Genomic DNA, 19,400 nt, shown 5'->3' on the forward strand with positions numbered 1-19,400 from the left:
TGGCGACGGGCCGCTGCAGCTAGACCGTCCTCACGCCGGACTGTCCTCACGTCGAACTGTCCTCACGCCGAACTGTCCTCACGCCGAACCGTCCTCACGTCGGACCGTCCTCACGTCGGACCGTCCTCACGCCGAACCGTCCTCACGCCGAACTGTCCTCACGCCGAACCGTCCTCACGCCGAACTGTCCTCACGCCGAACTGTCCTCACGCCGGACCGTCCTCACGCCGGACCGTCCTCACGTCGGACCGTTCTCACGTCGGACCGTCCTCACGTCGGACCGTCCTCACGCCGAACCGTCCTCACGCCGAACCGTCCTCACGCCGAACCGTCCTCACGCCGAACTGTCCTCACGCCGAACTGTCCTCACGCCGGACTGTCCTCACGCCGGACCGTCCTCACGTCGGACTGTCCTCACGCCGAACTGTCCTCACGCCGGACTGTCCTCACGCCGGACTGTTCTCACGCCGGACCGTTCTCACGTCGGACCGTCCTCACGCCGGACTGTTCTCACGCCGGACTGTCCTCACGCCGGACCGTCCTCACGTCGGACCGTCTTCACGTCGGACCGTCTTCACGTCGGACCGTCCTCACGTCGGACTGTTCTCACGCCGGACTGTCCTCACGCCGGACTGTTCTCACGTCGGACCGTCTTCACGTCGGACCGTCTTCACGTCGGACTGTCCTCACGTCGGACTGTTCTCACGCCGGACTGTCCTCACGCCGGACTGTTCTCACGTCGGACCGTCCTCACGTCGGACTGTCTTCACGTCGGACTGTCCTCACGTCGGACTGTTCTCACGTCGGACTGTCCTCACGTCGGACTGTCCTCACGTCGGACTGTTCTCACGTCGGACTGTCCTCACGCCGGACCGTCCTCACGTCGGACCGTCCTCACGTCGGACCGTCCTCACGCCGGACCGTCCTCACGCCGGACTGTCCTCACGCCGAACTGTCCTCACGCCGGACCGTCCTCACGTCGGACCGTCCTCACGTCGGACTGTCTTCACGTCGGACTGTCTTCACGTCGGACTGTCCTCACGTCGGACTGTCCTCACGTCGGACGCCAGACAGTCTTCACGTCGGACGCCGGACAGTCTTCACGTCGGACGCCGGACAGTCCTCATGTCGGACGCCGGACCGCCGTCAGAGCCGGATGAGACGCTGAGAAGAACATTCCACAACACGCTTCAGAAAGAGCAGATGAGGTGACAGATGAGTTGCTGCGCCGGAAACTTCCGCATCCTGTTGATGAACGGTCTGTAACAGAAAACGCGTCACGCCGACGTCTTTAAGACGCCAAACGAAGAAAACCTGCTTCCGCTGGACGTTCCAGATCCTTCCGCGGGAACATCCGGCGCTTCCGCTAAAGCTAACGAGACGACGATGCTGTGACAGGATGAGTTTAGAGTAAATACAGTGTGGAGGGTTAAAGCAGACGTGTTGGACCCCCCTGCAGCCTGGTGGGGGGGTCTGCAGTCTTCATGGGTTCAGATCAGGTTTAACGGAGCCAGAGGGACGTGGGGGAGGGGGTTAGTCTGGCTTTAAGATGAACCTCTGGAAGTTTGTGGAGGCGTAGGTCTTTACGCCACATCCAGGACCCCGGCGGCCACCAGCTGCCTGGAGAGCCAGTCCAGCCCCTCGTGGAGCCCCACCCCGCTGCGGGCGTCGCAGCCCTGGATGTGCCAGCTCCGCCCACAGCACAGCTTGTGGAGGCTCAGCAGCTCCGTCAGCTCCTCCACCGACACGGCGCCGGGGACGTCCTGCAAGACAAAAGTCAGGGTCAGCTTCGTCCTCCGAGCCCTGACAGGGACGGGGGGCGAGGGGGGGTGCTGCCTGTACCTGCTTGTTGGCGAAGATGAGCAGCAAGGCGTCCCTCAGCTCCTTCTCCGTCAGCAGCTTGGCCAGCTCACTGTGGGCCTCCATCAGCCGGTCGCGGTGGCAGCTGTCAATCACGAACACCACCGCTGCAAAAGAGCAGGGGGGGGCGGTAAGATTTACAGAGTTTCTCTCCGACCCTGAACTACACGCCCGACAGGCAATGTGGCCTGAAAATAAAATTTCCCATTTGTTAAAAACCAAATCAGATTTTAATCAATTTTCTCTGACTGTTAAGAAATAAATAATACATTACAAACGTGTGATTCTATTTCCAGAAAGCTTTTTTTGCCGTCAGCCTGGAAGTTCGGCTAAATTTAAAGTGAAACTAAAGCAGCTAGTGAAGAGGTGTAAACGCTGCTACTGAAAACAGGACACAACCTGTCCTGAGAACTTCTCCACACTGACATGGTTTTCAGCATAAGAACAGGCCTCTTGTGTCACTTTATTCTAACATAAAAACGAATAAATTCATAAATAAAACTGCCTCCTCTTGACTTCATCCATCCATCTTCTGCCGCTTATCCGAGGTCGGGTCGCGGGGGCAGCAGCCTAAGCAGGGAAGCCCAGACTTCCCTCTCCCCAGCCACATTTGCCAACTCTGCGGGGGGCATCCCGAGGCGTTCCCAGGCCAGCCGAGAGATATAATCCCTCCAGCGTGTCCTGGGTCTTCCCCGGGGTCTCCTCCCAGAGGGACGTGCCTGGAACACCTCACCAGGGAGGTCCAGGAGGCATCCTGACCAGATGCCCGAGCCACCTCAACTGGCTGCTTTACTTTGAGCCCCTACTATCGGGCCTTTTTGGCCTGTGGGACTCTGGAGGCAGCTGATAGGTACAGACAGGCAAAGCACCATGCGGCTTTGGCTGTCAACAAGGCAAAAACTTGGGCGTGGGAGGAGTTTGGCAAGGCTATGGAGAAAGATTTCCCGACAGCTTTGAGGCGATTCTGGTCCACCATTTTACATCATTTTACCTAAAAAAATTTGCTCTGTGTTATTGGGCTTCCTGGGATCGCTGGTGTCCTCGTTCTGACTCATTATGTGGCAGATTTGAACCCTTTCAGCAGTCCAGCCAACACATGTTGATGGAAGATGTCAGGACTCATGCTGCTCTGGTCATGAGAAGAAATAAATGTACTTGATTTCTGGTTCAGAGTCTCAGAACCTGAGGATCTAGTCCACCTTGTTGGTTTAAACATGCAGAGAGTCTGAGGTTAAAGGAGTGAGCAGGACTGTTTTTATCAATGCTGAAAGTTTGATTTTCCAACTAATCATTAAGTTCATCACAAAATGAGACGAGTTCTGCAAGTGTTCCTGGAAGTTTCCACCATTACAGACAGTGATGTGTAACACGAGCAGAGTTGGATTTTCCTGCCAGAGAAAATCCGCCTCAGTCCGTTTAAAACCGCTTTTTCTCCAGATGAAACTGGCTTGATGCCCTGCGCCCAACATGCCGGCTGGTTTTCTGTTTTCTGCAGCAGCCTAAGCAGGGAAGCCCAGACTTCCCTCTCCCCAGCCACATTTGCCAACTCTGCGGGGGGATCCCGAGGCGTTCCCAGGCCAGCCGAGAGATATAATCCCTCCAGCGTGTCCTGGGTCTTCCCCGGGGTCTCCTCCCAGAGGGACGTGCCTGGAACACCTCACCAGGGAGGTCCAGGAGGCATCCTGACCAGATGCCCGAGCCACCTCAACTGGTTTCTCTCGATGCGGAGGAGTAGCGGCTCTACTCCCGGATGACCGAGCTCCTCACCCTATCTCAGGGTTAGGACCAGGAGGCAGAATTGTAGTCCTACACACTTTTCTGCAGCAGAGACCGCATTACTGCAGACGCCGCACCAATCCGTTTGTCAATCCTTCCCTCACTCGTGAACAAGACCCCGAGATATTTAAACTCCTCCACTTGAGGCAGGACCTGACTCCCGACCCGGAGAGGGCAATCCACCCTATTCCGGCTGAGGACCATGGTCTCAGATTTGGAGGTGCTGATTTTCATCCCAGCCGCTTCACACTCGGCCGCGAATCGCTCAAGTGAGAGCTGGAGATCACGACCAGATGAAGCCAACAGGACCATGTCATCTGCAAAAAGCAGGGACCCAATCCTGAGGCCACCAAGCCGGATCCCCTCAACACCTCGGCTGCACCTAGAAATTCTGTCCATATAAGTTATGAACAGAATCGGTGATAAAGGGCAGCCTTGGTGGAGTCCAACCCTCACCGGAAACGAATCCGACTTACTACCGGCAATGTGGACCAAGCTCTGACACCTGTCGTACAGGGACCGGACAGCTCGTACAAGGGGGTCCGGTACCCCATACTCCTGGAGTACCCCCCACAGGAGCCCCCGGGGGACACGGTCGAATGCCTTCTCCAGGTCCACAAAGCACATGTAGACTGGTTGGGCAAACTCCCATGCCCCCTCCAGGGGCAGGTTAAGCGGCATGCGGCTTCGGCTGTCACCCAAGAAAAAACTGGGAGGGAAGAGTTCGGCGAGGCTATGGAGAAAGACCCCCTCCAGGGGCATGGGAGTTTGGGGTATAGAGGGACCAGCTCTATACCGTTTTGTCCTGGTCCACTATTCTGTGACCAGGACAAAACGTCTTTCTCCATGGCCTCGCCGAACTCCTCCCTCCCAGTTTTTTCTTGGGTGACAGCCGAAGCCGCATGCTGCTTAACCTGTCGGTACCACAGGCCAAGAAGGCCCGATAGGACTCCTTCTTCAGCTTGACGGCATCCCTCACTGCTGGTGTCCACCAACGAGTCCTGGGATTGCCGCCACGACAGGCACCAACTACCTTGCAGCCACAGCTACGGCTGGCCGCCTCAGCAATAGAGGCACGGAACACAGCCCATTCGGACTCAATGTCCCCCGCCTCACTCGGGACATGGTTGAAGCTCTGCTGAAGGTGGGAGTTGAAGCTCGCTCTGACGGGGGACTCAGCCAGACGTTCCCAGCAGACCCTCACAACACGTTTGGGCCTGCCAGCTCTGACCGGCTTCCTCCCCCACCATCTGAGCCAACTCACCACCAGGTGGTGATCAGTTGAAGCTCCGCCCCCCTCTTCCCGAGTGTCCAAGGCATGTGGCCGCAGGTCCGACGATACGACTACAAAATCGGTCATCAAACTGCGGCCCAGGGAATCCTGATGCCAGGTGTACATATGGACACTCTTATGTTGGAACATGGTGTTCGTTATGGACAATCCATGACGAGCACAGAAGTCCAATAACAAAACACCATTTGGGTTCAGAGGGGGGGGGACCATACCTCCCAATCACTCCCCTCCAAGTCTCACTGTCATCGCCCACGTGAGCATTGAAGTCCCCCAGCAGAACTATGGAGTCCCCAGAAGGAGCACCCTCCAGCACTCCCTCCAAGGACTCCAGACAGGGTGGGTACTCTGAACTGCTGTTCGGTGCATAAGCACAGACAACAGTCAGGACCCGTCCCCCCACCCGGAGGCGGAGGGAAACTACCCTTTCATCCACCGGGGTAAACCCCAACGTGCAGGCACCAAGCTGGGGGCTGATGAGAATGCCCACACCTGCTCGGCGCCTCTCACCATGAGCAACTCCAGAGTGGAAGAAGGTCCAGCCCCTCTCGAGGGTTCTGGTTCCAGAGCCCAAGCCATGCGTCGAGGTGAGTCCAACTATATCTAGTCGGAACCGCTCAACCTCACGCACAAGCTCAGGCTCCTTCCCCACCAGAGAAGTGACGTTCCACGTCCCTAGAGTCAGTTTCTGCAGCCGGGGATCGGACCGCCAGGGTCCCCGCACCTTGCTGCCGCCCAGCTCACATTGCACCCGACCCCTACGGCTCCTCCCGCAGATGGTGAGCCCACAGGAGGTGGGGCCCATGTAACCCTTTCGGGCTGAGCCTGACCGGCGGGTTCTGTGGAAAATCGGCAGGTTCTACGGGAAACCGGCGGGTTCTGATGGGAGAACGGCGGGTTCTGATGGGAGAGTGGCGGGTTGTAATTGGAAACCAGCGGGTTCTGATGGGAAACTGGCGGGTTTTGATGGGAGAACAGCGGGTTCTGATGGGAGAGTGGCGGGTTCTAATTGGAAACCAGCAGGTTCTGATGGGTAACCGGCGGGTTTTGTGGAAAACCGGCGGGTTCTGATGGGGAACCGGCGGGTTCTGATGGGAGACCGGCGGGTTCTGATGGGTAACAGGCGGGTTCTGATGGGAAACCAGCGGGTTCTGATGGGTAACAGGCGGGTTCTGATGGGAAACCAGCGGGTTTTGTGGGAAACCGGCAGGTTCTGATGGGAAACCAGCGGATTCTGTGGGAGAAACCAGCGGGTTCTGATGGGAAACCGGCGGGTTCTGATGGGTAACCGGCGGGTTCTGATGGGTAACCGGCGGGTTCTGATCGGAAACCGGCGGGTTCTGATGGGAAACCAGCGGATTCTGTGGGAGAAACCAGCGGGTTCTGATGGGAAACAGGCTGGTTCTTTCGGAAACCACCAGGAGTGACATCACGGTAAGGTACGGAAGCCCAAAAGGTTCTGTGGACAAAAATTGTTTTGATTTTCATCAAAATGAATCTTCATAAACAGCAAATTTGAATTAAACGATTGAATCGATTAATCGCCAGACCCGACCGACCTTCTCCACTCAGCGTTCCTGCAGTCATTCTGTCCACGTGAGAATAAAATGTTCAGGAAGCGTCCCTGGCGTCTCGTGTCTCATGCTGCGAGACTCCGCGGCGTAGAGCGACCACAGCTCTGCGACACGGACCCCCGAAGCCGAGCCGTGGTCTGGCTGGCGTGGTGGCGGAAGGAAAAGTAGAGCAGCAGTGGCGTACTCACCCTGCGTGTTGAGATAATAGTGCTTCCAGAGTGGGCGGAGCTTATGTTTCCCGCCGACGTCCCAGATGGTGAACTTCAGGTTCTTATACTCCACCGTCTCCACGTTGAAACCTCCAAGAAGCATCGGAGACAAACCATCACTGCGGGTGTGTGTGGGACGCGTAACCATAGCAACGGAAACCATAGCAACGGCTCTTACCGATGGTGGGGATGGGCTGCATGAACTCGTCCTGCTTCAGCTTGAAGAGGATGGTGGTTTTTCCAGCTCCGTCCAGACCTAGAGTCACCACCCGGATCTCCATCTTCGGACCGATATGGACCCGGTTGTCCTGAAAGACAAACGGACAGAGTCTGAGTCGGGATCGGCCCCACTCGCCGCGGCCGCCAGGGGCGGAGCCTACCTTGGTGAAGGTGACGGGGATGCCGGCGTCCAGCTGGATGTGGTCTGCCAGCTCGGTGAACTGGTGCTGCTGCTTCTGGAGCGTCTCCAGGAGACAGCTGATCTCCTGCTTGGCCAGGACCACTCTGCAGTCGTCCTGCAGCGGGAGAGACGCCAAACACACGTCAGGCGGGACAAAAGCACACACCAGCCGCCGGCGCCGAGGCTCGCTCCACCCCCCACCTGCTGAAGCGTCTTCTCGCAGTGCAGGCAGGCCGTGGACACCTGGGACAGCAGGATGGTCATGTCCTCCTGCTGCTGCCGCAGCCAGATCAGCCTCTCCCGGACGTGAGCATCCACCACGCTCAGCGCCATCTCCTCCTGCCGGCACAGAGTCTCGTGGAGGTCGGCGAAGTAGGCGCGGACGCAAGACCGCGCGCTCTCCGCGGTGCCGGGGACCTGGGGACACGAAGAGGACACGTCAGCGCCTGCAGGAGACACGAGAAGCCACGGTTCCTGTCAGAAGACGCGTCTTACATGCTCCGTGTGCGCCATGCCCACGCCATCGTCCACGATCTGCTCGCCGCCCTCGATCTGCTGCACGATGCCCACCAGCTTCCTGGAGTACTCGGACACCTCGTCCGTGAAGGTGCGGATGCAGTGGGCCATGTCAAGGATGGACGCCCGGATCTGGTTGGCTTCGCTCTCCAGCAGCGCGTGCTGAAAGGACAGATCCACCATGCGTCACCTCACCAGAAGAGCGTCTCCGACCGCGCCGCCGCCACCTACCTTATGTCCCTGGTGCTTGCCGTACTCCTTGCAGACGCAGCACATGAGCGGGCCGGACTGGCACGCCTCCTCCAGGCAGACGAACTCGATGGCGTGGACCTGGTGCTGCGGACACAGCATCTTCTCGTGAGGCTTGTCGGCCAGCGGCACGCGGCGGTGTTTGGCCAGCGTGCGGGTGGAGTGGGTGAGCTGGGAGCACTCGCCGCACAGGTGGGTGGCGCACACTGTGCAGTAGACGGACGCTGTGTGGCTCTCGTCCTCGTCGCAGCGGATTATACACTGCAGGGAGACAGAGACGGTGAGCAGCGGCAGGACGGACGGCGGCGTGACGGACAGCAGCTGCCTTACTTCTCCCATTCCTTTCAGAACATCGTCCGCCATTCCTGATTGGTTGCTGGCGCCGTTCTGCAGTCGCTCCAGGAGCTCGAGCAGAGCAAAGTTCTTCTTCAGCCCCCAGACTCCAGAGTCCCCTAAACACACCGTCAGAAGCAGAAACCAGTCAGAACATGTTCCTGGAAACCAGTCAGACGGCCGCCAACGCAAAGCAGAAGCTCCGCCCCCTCCACCGTGACTACACCCACCGCCAAAGTCTGGAAGATGCTTGAAGCTACAGGTGGAGGAGTTTACCTCCACATGCAAACAGCTGCTTCTACCTGCAGGGGGCGTTTTGTCACGCCGAGTGCACCGCCGCTTTCAGGGAAGGTTCGCAGGTCACGTCGAAGCAGACAGCGTCGTAATTCACCGATCGCCGCAGGAGTCGACGTGGAAACCACACCGCGCGACACTCAAAGAAACTAAACAGCCAGACGGCTCCGTCCCAGACTCTCCTGGCCTCAACAGGTTGGAAGCAGCTGAACGCACAACAAGGAGCATCAGTCACCTACAGATCTGATCCCGATGTGTTCAGGGACCAGACTACAGGATGTTGGTCCTGATATGTTCAGGGACCAGACTGTTGATCCCGATGCGTTCAGGGACCAGAGTACAGGATGTTGTCCTGATGCGTTCAGGGACCAGACTATAGGATGTTATCCTGACGTGTTCAGGGAACAGACTACAGGAGGTTGTCATGATGCATTCAGGGACCAGACTACAGGAGGTTGTCATGATGCGTTCAGGGACCAGACTACAGGATGTTGTCCTGATGCGTTCAGGGACCAAACCGCAGGATATCCGTCCTGATACGTTCAGGGACCAGACTACAGGATGTTGTCCTGATGCGTTCAGGGACCAGACTATAGGATGTTATCCTGACGTGTTCAGGGAACAGACTACAGGATGTTGTCATGATGCATTCAGGGACCAGACTACAGGAGGTTGTCATGATGCGTTCAGGGACCAGACTACAGGATGTTGTCCTGATGCGTTCAGGGACCAAACCGCAGGATATCCGTCCTGATACGTTCAGGGACCAGACTACAGGATGTCGGTCATGATGCGTTCAGGGACCAGACTATAGGATGTTATCCTGACGTGTTCAGGGAACAGACTACAGGAGGTTGTCATGATGCATTCAGGGACCAGACTACAGCATGTTATCCTGATGCGTTCAGGGACCAGACTGTTGGTCCCGATGTGTTCAGGGAACAGACTACAGGATGTTGTCATGATGCGTTCAGGGACCCGACTACACTATGTTATCCTGACGCGTTCCGAGACCAGACTGTTGATCCCGATGTGTTCAGGGAACAGACTACAGGATGTTGTCATGATGCGTTCAGGGACCCGACTACACTATGTTATCCTGACGCGTTCCGAGACCAGACTGTTGATCCCGATGTGTTCAGGGAACAGACTACAGGATGTTGTCATGATGCGTTCAGGGACCCGACTACACTACGTTATCCTGACGCGTTCAGAGACCAGACTGTTGATCCCGATGCATTCAGGGACCAGACTACACTATGTTATCCTGACGCGTTCAGAGACCAGACTGTTGATCCCGATGCGTTCAGGGACCAGACTACAGGATGTTGTCATGATGCGTTCAGGGACCAGAGTACAGGATGTTGTCATGATGCGTTCAGGGACCAGACTACAGGATGTTGGTCCTGATACGTTCAGGGACCAGACTACAGGATGTTGTCATGATGCGTTCAGGGACCAGACTACAGGATGTTGTCATGATGCGTTCAGGGACCAGACTACAGGTTGTTGTCCTGATGCGTTCAGGGACCAGACTACAGGATGTTGTCCTGATGCGTTCAGGGACCAGACTACAGGATGTTGTCCTGATGCGTTCAGGGACCAGACTACAGGATGTTGTCATGATGCGTTCAGGGACCAGACTACAGGATGTTGTCATGATGCGTTCAGGGACCAGACTACAGGTTGTTGTCCTGATGCGTTCATGGACCAGACTACAGGATGTTGTCCTGATGCGTTCAGGGACCAGACTACAGGATGTTGTCATGATGCGTTCAGGGACCAGACTACAGGATGTTGTCATGATGCGTTCAGGGACCAGACTACAGGATGTTGATCCCGATGTGTTCAGGGAACAGACTACAGGATGTTGTCATGATGCGTTCAGGGACCAGACTACAGGATGTTGTCCTGATGCGTTCAGGGACCAGACTACAGGATGTTGATCCCGATGTGTTCAGGGAACAGACTACAGGATGTTGTCATGATGCGTTCAGGGACCAGACTACAGGATGTTGGTCCTGATGCGTTCAGGGACCAGACTACGGGATGTTGTCATGATGCGTTCAGGGACCAGATTACAGGATGTTGTCATGATGCGTTCAGGGACCAAACCGCAGGATATCGGTCCTGATACGTTCAGGGACCAGACTATAGGATGTTGGTCCTGATGCGTTCAGGGACCAGACTACAGGAGGTTGTCATGATGCATTCAGGGACCAGACTACAGGATGTTATCCTGACGTGTTCAGGGAACAGACTACAGGATGTTGTCATGATGCGTTCAGGGACCAGACTACAGGAGGTTGTCATGATGCATTCAGGGACCAGACTACACTATGTTATCCTGACGCGTTCAGAGACCAGACTGTTGATCCCGATGCATTCAGGGACCAGACTACAGGATGTTGTCATGATGCGTTCAGGGACCAGACTACAGGATGTTGTCATGATGCGTTCAGGGACCAGACTACAGGATGTTGTCCTGATGCGTTCAGGGACCAGACTACAGGATGTTGTCATGATGCGTTCAGGGACCAGACTACAGGATGTTGATCCCGATGTGTTCAGGGAACAGACTACAGGATGTTGTCATGATGCGTTCAGGGACCAGACTACAGGATGTTGTCCTGATGCGTTCAGGGACCAGACTACAGGATGTTGATCCCGATGTGTTCAGGGAACAGACTACAGGATGTTGTCATGATGCGTTCAGGGACCAGACTACAGGATGTTGGTCCTGATGCGTTCAGGGACCAGACTACGGGATGTTGTCATGATGCGTTCAGGGACCAGATTACAGAATGTTGTCATGATGCGTTCAGGGACCAAACCGCAGGATATCGGTCCTGATACGTTCAGGGACCAGACTATAGGATGTTGGTCCTGATGCGTTCAGGGAACAGACTACAGGAGGTTGTCATGATGCATTCAGGGACCAGACTACAGGATGTTATCCTGACGTGTTCAGGGAGCAGACTACAGGATGTTGTCATGATGCGTTCAGGGACCAGACTACAGGAGGTTGTCATGATGCATTCAGGGACCAGACTACACTATGTTATCCTGACGCGTTCAGAGACCAGACTGTTGATCCCGATGCATTCAGGGACCAGACTACAGGATGTTGTCATGATGCGTTCAGGGACCAGACTACAGGATGTTGTCCTGATGCGTTCAGGGACCAGACTACAGGATGTTGTCATGATGCGTTCAGGGACCAGACTACAGGATGTTGTCCTGATGCGTTCAGGGACCAGACTACAGGATGTTGTCCTGATGCGTTCAGGGACCAGACTACGGGATGTTGTCATGACGCGTTAAGGGATCAGACTACAGGATGTTGTCCTGATGCGTTCAGGGACCAGACTACAGGATGTTGTCCTGATGCGTTCAGGGACCAGACTACAGGATGTTGTCCTGATGCGTTCAGGGAACAGACTACAGGTTGTTGTCCTGATGCGTTCAGGGACCAACTACAGGATGTTGTCCTGATGCGTTCAGGGACCAGACTACAGGATGTTGTCATGATGCGTTCAGGGACCAGACTACAGGATGTTGTCCTGATGCGTTCAGGGACCAGACTACAGGATGTTGTCCTGATGCGTTCAGGGACCAGACTACAGGATGTTGATCCCGATGCGTTCAGGGACCAGACTACAGGATGTTGTCCTGATGCGTTCAGGGACCAGACTACAGGATGTTGTCCTGATGCGTTCAGGGACCAGACTACAGGATGTTGTCATGATGCGTTCAGGGACCAGACTGTTGGTCCCGATGCGTTCAGGGACCAGACTACAGAATGTTGTCATGATGCGTTCAGGGACCAAACCGCAGGATATCGGTCCTGATACGTTCAGGGACCAGACTATAGGATGTTGGTCCTGATGCGTTCAGGGACCAGACTAAAGGATGTTGGTCCTGATGCGTTCAGGGACCAGACTACACTATGTTATCCTGACGCGTTCAGAGACCAGACTGTTGATCCCGATGCGTTCAGGGACCAGACTACAGGATGTTGTCATGATGCGTTCAGGGACCAGAGTACAGGATGTTGTCATGATGCGTTCAGGGACCAGACTACAGGATGTTGGTCCTGATACGTTCAGGGACCAGACTACAGGATGCTGTCCTGATGCGTTCAGGGACCAGACTACAGGTTGTTGTCCTGATGCGTTCAGGGACCAGACTACAGGATGTTGTCCTGATGCGTTCAGGGACCAGACTACAGGATGTTGTCCTGATGCGTTCAGGGACCAAACCGCAGGATATCCGTCCTGATACGTTCAGGGACCAGACTACAGGATGTCGGTCATGATGCGTTCAGGGACCAGACTATAGGATGTTATCCTGACGTGTTCAGGGAACAGACTACAGGAGGTTGTCATGATGCATTCAGGGACCAGACTACAGGAGGTTGTCATGATGCGTTCAGGGACCAGACTACAGGATGTTGTCCTGATGCGTTCAGGGACCAAACCGCAGGATATCCGTCCTGATACGTTCAGGGACCAGACTACAGGATGTTGTCATGATGCGTTCAGGGACCAGACTATAGGATGTTATCCTGACGTGTTCAGGGAACAGACTACAGGAGGTTGTCATGATGCATTCAGGGACCAGACTACAGCATGTTATCCTGATGCGTTCAGGGACCAGACTGTTGGTCCCGATGTGTTCAGGGAACAGACTACAGGATGTTGTCATGATGCGTTCAGGGACCCGACTACACTATGTTATCCTGACGCGTTCCGAGACCAGACTGTTGATCCCGATGTGTTCAGGGAACAGACTACAGGATGTTGTCATGATGCGTTCAGGGACCCGACTACACTATGTTATCCTGACGCGTTCCGAGACCAGACTGTTGATCCCGATGTGTTCAGGGAACAGACTACAGGATGTTGTCATGATGCGTTCAGGGACCCGACTACACTACGTTATCCTGACGCGTTCAGAGACCAGACTGTTGATCCCGATGCATTCAGGGACCAGACTACACTATGTTATCCTGACGCGTTCAGAGACCAGACTGTTGATCCCGATGCGTTCAGGGACCAGACTACAGGATGTTGTCATGATGCGTTCAGGGACCAGAGTACAGGATGTTGTCATGATGCGTTCAGGGACCAGACTACAGGATGTTGGTCCTGATACGTTCAGGGACCAGACTACAGGATGTTGTCATGATGCGTTCAGGGACCAGACTACAGGTTGTTGTCCTGATGCGTTCAGGGACCAGACTACAGGATGTTGTCCTGATGCGTTCAGGGACCAGACTACAGGATGTTGTCCTGATGCGTTCAGGGACCAGACTACAGGATGTTGTCATGATGCGTTCAGGGACCAGACTACAGGATGTTGTCATGATGCGTTCAGGGACCAGACTACAGGTTGTTGTCCTGATGCGTTCATGGACCAGACTACAGGATGTTGTCCTGATGCGTTCAGGGACCAGACTACAGGATGTTGTCATGATGCGTTCAGGGACCAGACTACAGGATGTTGTCCTGATGCGTTCAGGGACCAGACTACAGGATGTTGATCCCGATGTGTTCAGGGAACAGACTACAGGATGTTGTCATGATGCGTTCAGGGACCAGACTACAGGATGTTGTCCTGATGCGTTCAGGGACCAGACTACAGGATGTTGATCCCGATGTGTTCAGGGAACAGACTACAGGATGTTGTCATGATGCGTTCAGGGACCAGACTACAGGATGTTGGTCCTGATGCGTTCAGGGACCAGACTACGGGATGTTGTCATGATGCGTTCAGGGACCAGATTACAGGATGTTGTCATGATGCGTTCAGGGACCAAACCGCAGGATATCGGTCCTGATACGTTCAGGGACCAGACTATAGGATGTTGGTCCTGATGCGTTCAGGGACCAGACTACAGGAGGTTGTCATGATGCATTCAGGGACCAGACTACAGGATGTTATCCTGACGTGTTCAGGGAACAGACTACAGGATGTTGTCATGATGCGTTCAGGGACCAGACTACAGGAGGTTGTCATGATGCATTCAGGGACCAGACTACACTATGTTATCCTGACGCGTTCAGAGACCAGACTGTTGATCCTGATGCATTCAGGGACCAGACTACAGGATGTTGTCATGATGCGTTCAGGGACCAGACTACAGGATGTTGTCATGATGCGTTCAGGGACCAGACTACAGGATGTTGTCATGATGCATTCAGGGACCAGACTACAGGATGTTATCCTGACGTGTTCAGGGAACAGACTACAGGATGTTGTCATGATGCGTTCAGGGACCAGACTACAGGAGGTTGTCATGATGCATTCAGGGACCAGACTACACTATGTTATCCTGACGCGTTCAGAGACCAGACTGTTGATCCTGATGCGTTCAGGGACCAGACTACAGGATGTTGTCATGATGCGTTCAGGGACCAGACTACAGGATGTTGATCCCGATGTGTTCAGGGAACAGACTACAGGATGTTGTCATGATGCGTTCAGGGACCAGACTACAGGATGTTGTCATGATGCGTTCAGGGACCAGACTACAGGATGTTGTCCTGATGCGTTCAGGGACCAGACTACAGGATGTTGATCCCGATGTGTTCAGGGAACAGACTACAGGATGTTGTCATGATGCGTTCAGGGACCAGACTACAGGATGTTGTCCTGATGCGTTCAGGGACCAGACTACAGGATGTTGATCCCGATGTGTTCAGGGAACAGACTACAGGATGTTGTCATGATGCGTTCAGGGACCAGACTACAGGATGTTGGTCCTGATGCGTTCAGGGACCAGACTACGGGATGTTGTCATGATGCGTTCAGGGACCAGATTACAGGATGTTGTCATGATGCGTTCAGGGACCAAACCGCAGGATATCGGTCCTGATACGTTCAGGGACCAGACTATAGGATGTTGGTCCTGATGCGTTCAGGGACCAGACTACAGGAGGTTGTCATGATGCATTCAGGGACCAGACTACAGGATGTTATCCTGACGTGTTCAGGGAACAGACTACAGGATGTTGTCATGATGCGTTCAGGGACCAGACTACAGGAGGTTGTCATGATGCATTCAGGGACCAGACTACACTATGTTATCCTGACGCGTTCAGAGACCAGACTGTTGATCCCGATGCATTCAGGGACCAGACTACAGGATGTTGTCATGATGCGTTCAGGGACCAGACTACAGGATGTTGTCATGATGCGTTCAGGGACCAGACTACAGGATGTTGTCCTGATGCGTTCAGGGACCAGACTACAGGATGTTGTCATGATGCGTTCAGGGACCAGACTACAGGATGTTGATCCCGATGTGTTCAGGGAACAGACTACAGGATGTTGTCATGATGCGTTCAGGGACCAGACTACAGGATGTTGTCCTGATGCGTTCAGGGACCAGACTACAGGATGTTGATCCCGATGTGTTCAGGGAACAGACTACAGGATGTTGTCATGATGCGTTCAGGGACCAGACTACAGGATGTTGGTCCTGATGCGTTCAGGGACCAGACTACGGGATGTTGTCATGATGCGTTCAGGGACCAGATTACAGAATGTTGTCATGATGCGTTCAGGGACCAAACCGCAGGATATCGGTCCTGATACGTTCAGGGACCAGACTATAGGATGTTGGTCCTGATGCGTTCAGGGAACAGACTACAGGAGGTTGTCATGATGCATTCAGGGACCAGACTACAGGATGTTATCCTGACGTGTTCAGGGAGCAGACTACAGGATGTTGTCATGATGCGTTCAGGGACCAGACTACAGGAGGTTGTCATGATGCATTCAGGGACCAGACTACACTATGTTATCCTGACGCGTTCAGAGACCAGACTGTTGATCCCGATGCATTCAGGGACCAGACTACAGGATGTTGTCATGATGCGTTCAGGGACCAGACTACAGGATGTTGTCCTGATGCGTTCAGGGACCAGACTACAGGATGTTGTCATGATGCGTTCAGGGACCAGACTACAGGATGTTGTCCTGATGCGTTCAGGGACCAGACTACAGGATGTTGTCCTGATGCGTTCAGGGACCAGACTACGGGATGTTGTCATGACGCGTTAAGGGATCAGACTACAGGATGTTGTCCTGATGCGTTCAGGGACCAGACTACAGGATGTTGTCCTGATGCGTTCAGGGACCAGACTACAGGATGTTGTCCTGATGCGTTCAGGGAACAGACTACAGGTTGTTGTCCTGATGCGTTCAGGGACCAACTACAGGATGTTGTCCTGATGCGTTCAGGGACCAGACTACAGGATGTTGTCATGATGCGTTCAGGGACCAGACTACAGGATGTTGTCATGATGCGTTCAGGGACCAGACTACAGGATGTTGTCCTGATGCGTTCAGGGACCAGACTACAGGATGTTGTCCTGATGCGTTCAGGGACCAGACTACAGGATGTTGATCCCGATGCGTTCAGGGACCAGACTACAGGATGTTGTCCTGATGCGTTCAGGGACCAGACTACAGGATGTTGTCCTGATGCGTTCAGGGACCAGACTACAGGATGTTGTCATGATGCGTTCAGGGACCAGACTACGGGATGTTGTCATGACGCGTTCAGGGATCAGACTGTTGGTCCCGATGCGTTCAGGGACCAGACTACAGAATGTTGTCATGATGCGTTCAGGGACCAAACCGCAGGATATCGGTCCTGATACGTTCAGGGACCAGACTATAGGATGTTGGTCCTGATGCGTTCAGGGACCAGACTAAAGGATGTTGGTCCTGATGCGTTCAGGGACCAGACTACACTATGTTATCCTGACGCGTTCAGAGACCAGACTGTTGATCCCGATGCGTTCAGGGACCAGACTACAGGATGTTGTCATGATGCGTTCAGGGACCAGAGTACAGGATGTTGTCATGATGCGTTCAGGGACCAGACTACAGGATGTTGGTCCTGATACGTTCAGGGACCAGACTACAGGATGCTGTCCTGATGCGTTCAGGGACCAGACTACAGGTTGTTGTCCTGATGCGTTCAGGGACCAGACTACAGGATGTTGTCCTGATGCGTTCAGGGACCAGACTACAGGATGTTGTCCTGATGCGTTCAGGGACCAAACCGCAGGATATCCGTCCTGATACGTTCAGGGACCAGACTACAGGATGTCGGTCATGATGCGTTCAGGGACCAGACTATAGGATGTTATCCTGACGTGTTCAGGGAACAGACTACAGGAGGTTGTCATGATGCATTCAGGGACCAGACTACAGGAGGTTGTCATGATGCGTTCAGGGACCAGACTACAGGATGTTGTCCTGATGCGTTCAGGGACCAAACCGCAGGATATCCGTCCTGATACGTTCAGGGACCAGACTACAGGATGTCGGTCATGATGCGTTCAGGGACCAGACTATAGGATGTTATCCTGACGTGTTCAGGGAACAGACTACAGGAGGTTGTCATGATGCATTCAGGGACCAGACTACAGCATGTTATCCTGATGCGTTCAGGGACCAGACTGTTGGTCCCGATGTGTTCAGGGAACAGACTACAGGATGTTGTCATGATGCGTTCAGGGACCCGACTACACTATGTTATCCTGACGCGTTCCGAGACCAGACTGTTGATCCCGATGTGTTCAGGGAACAGACTACAGGATGTTGTCATGATGCGTTCAGGGACCCGACTACACTATGTTATCCTGACGCGTTCCGAGACCAGACTGTTGATCCCGATGTGTTCAGGGAACAGACTACAGGATGTTGTCATGATGCGTTCAGGGACCCGACTACACTACGTTATCCTGACGCGTTCAGAGACCAGACTGTTGATCCCGATGCATTCAGGGACCAGACTACAGGATGTTGTCATGATGCGTTCAGGGACCAGAGTACAGGATGTTGTCATGATGCGTTCAGGGACCAGACTACAGGATGTTGGTCCTGATACGTTCAGGGACCAGACTACAGGATGTTGTCATGATGCGTTCAGGGACCAGACTACAGGTTGTTGTCCTGATGCGTTCAGGGACCAGACTACAGGATGTTGTCCTGATGCGTTCAGGGACCAGACTACAGGATGTTGTCCTGATGCGTTCAGGGACCAGACTACAGGATGTTGTCATGATGCGTTCAGGGACCAGACTACAGGATGTTGTCATGATGCGTTCAGGGACCAGACTACAGGTTGTTGTCCTGATGCGTTCATGGACCAGACTACAGGATGTTGTCCTGATGCGTTCAGGGACCAGACTACAGGATGTTGTCATGATGCGTTCAGGGACCAGACTACAGGATGTTGTCCTGATGCGTTCAGGGACCAGACTACAGGATGTTGATCCCGATGTGTTCAGGGAACAGACTACAGGATGTTGTCATGATGCGTTCAGGGACCAGACTACAGGATGTTGTCCTGATGCGTTCAGGGACCAGACTACAGGATGTTGATCCCGATGTGTTCAGGGAACAGACTACAGGATGTTGTCATGATGCGTTCAGGGACCAGACTACAGGATGTTGGTCCTGATGCGTTCAGGGACCAGACTACGGGATGTTGTCATGATGCGTTCAGGGACCAGATTACAGGATGTTGTCATGATGCGTTCAGGGACCAAACCGCAGGATATCGGTCCTGATACGTTCAGGGACCAGACTATAGGATGTTGGTCCTGATGCGTTCAGGGACCAGACTACAGGAGGTTGTCATGATGCATTCAGGGACCAGACTACAGGATGTTATCCTGACGTGTTCAGGGAACAGACTACAGGATGTTGTCATGATGCGTTCAGGGACCAGACTACAGGAGGTTGTCATGATGCATTCAGGGACCAGACTACACTATGTTATCCTGAAGCGTTCAGAGACCAGACTGTTGATCCTGATGCATTCAGGGACCAGACTACAGGATGTTGTCATGATGCGTTCAGGGACCAGACTA

General features: G+C 54.2%; 1 protein-coding gene across 1 annotated transcript in view; it reads right to left on the minus strand.

Annotated features, from left to right (window-relative positions):
- Nucleotides 1–1,582: 1,582 nt before the first annotated feature.
- trim23 (tripartite motif containing 23) overlaps nucleotides 1,583–19,400 on the minus strand; it is a 38,578-nt gene continuing 20,760 nt past the window's right edge. The window contains exons 3-11 of the mRNA XM_079256215.1: nucleotides 8,206–8,327; nucleotides 7,858–8,136; nucleotides 7,606–7,788; nucleotides 7,312–7,527; nucleotides 7,091–7,225; nucleotides 6,889–7,018; nucleotides 6,690–6,800; nucleotides 1,843–1,967; nucleotides 1,583–1,763 (exon numbers count right to left, since the gene is read on the minus strand). Coding sequence (XP_079112341.1) covers nucleotides 1,584–1,763; nucleotides 1,843–1,967; nucleotides 6,690–6,800; nucleotides 6,889–7,018; nucleotides 7,091–7,225; nucleotides 7,312–7,527; nucleotides 7,606–7,788; nucleotides 7,858–8,136; nucleotides 8,206–8,327 — 1,481 coding nt within the window. The 3' untranslated portion in view covers nucleotide 1,583. The remainder of the gene's footprint in view (nucleotides 1,764–1,842; nucleotides 1,968–6,689; nucleotides 6,801–6,888; nucleotides 7,019–7,090; nucleotides 7,226–7,311; nucleotides 7,528–7,605; nucleotides 7,789–7,857; nucleotides 8,137–8,205; nucleotides 8,328–19,400) is intronic.

The sequence above is a fragment of the Telmatherina bonti genome (genome assembly GCF_933228915.1).
Source record: "Telmatherina bonti genome assembly, chromosome: 17".
Taxonomy (NCBI): domain Eukaryota; kingdom Metazoa; phylum Chordata; class Actinopteri; order Atheriniformes; family Telmatherinidae; genus Telmatherina; species Telmatherina bonti.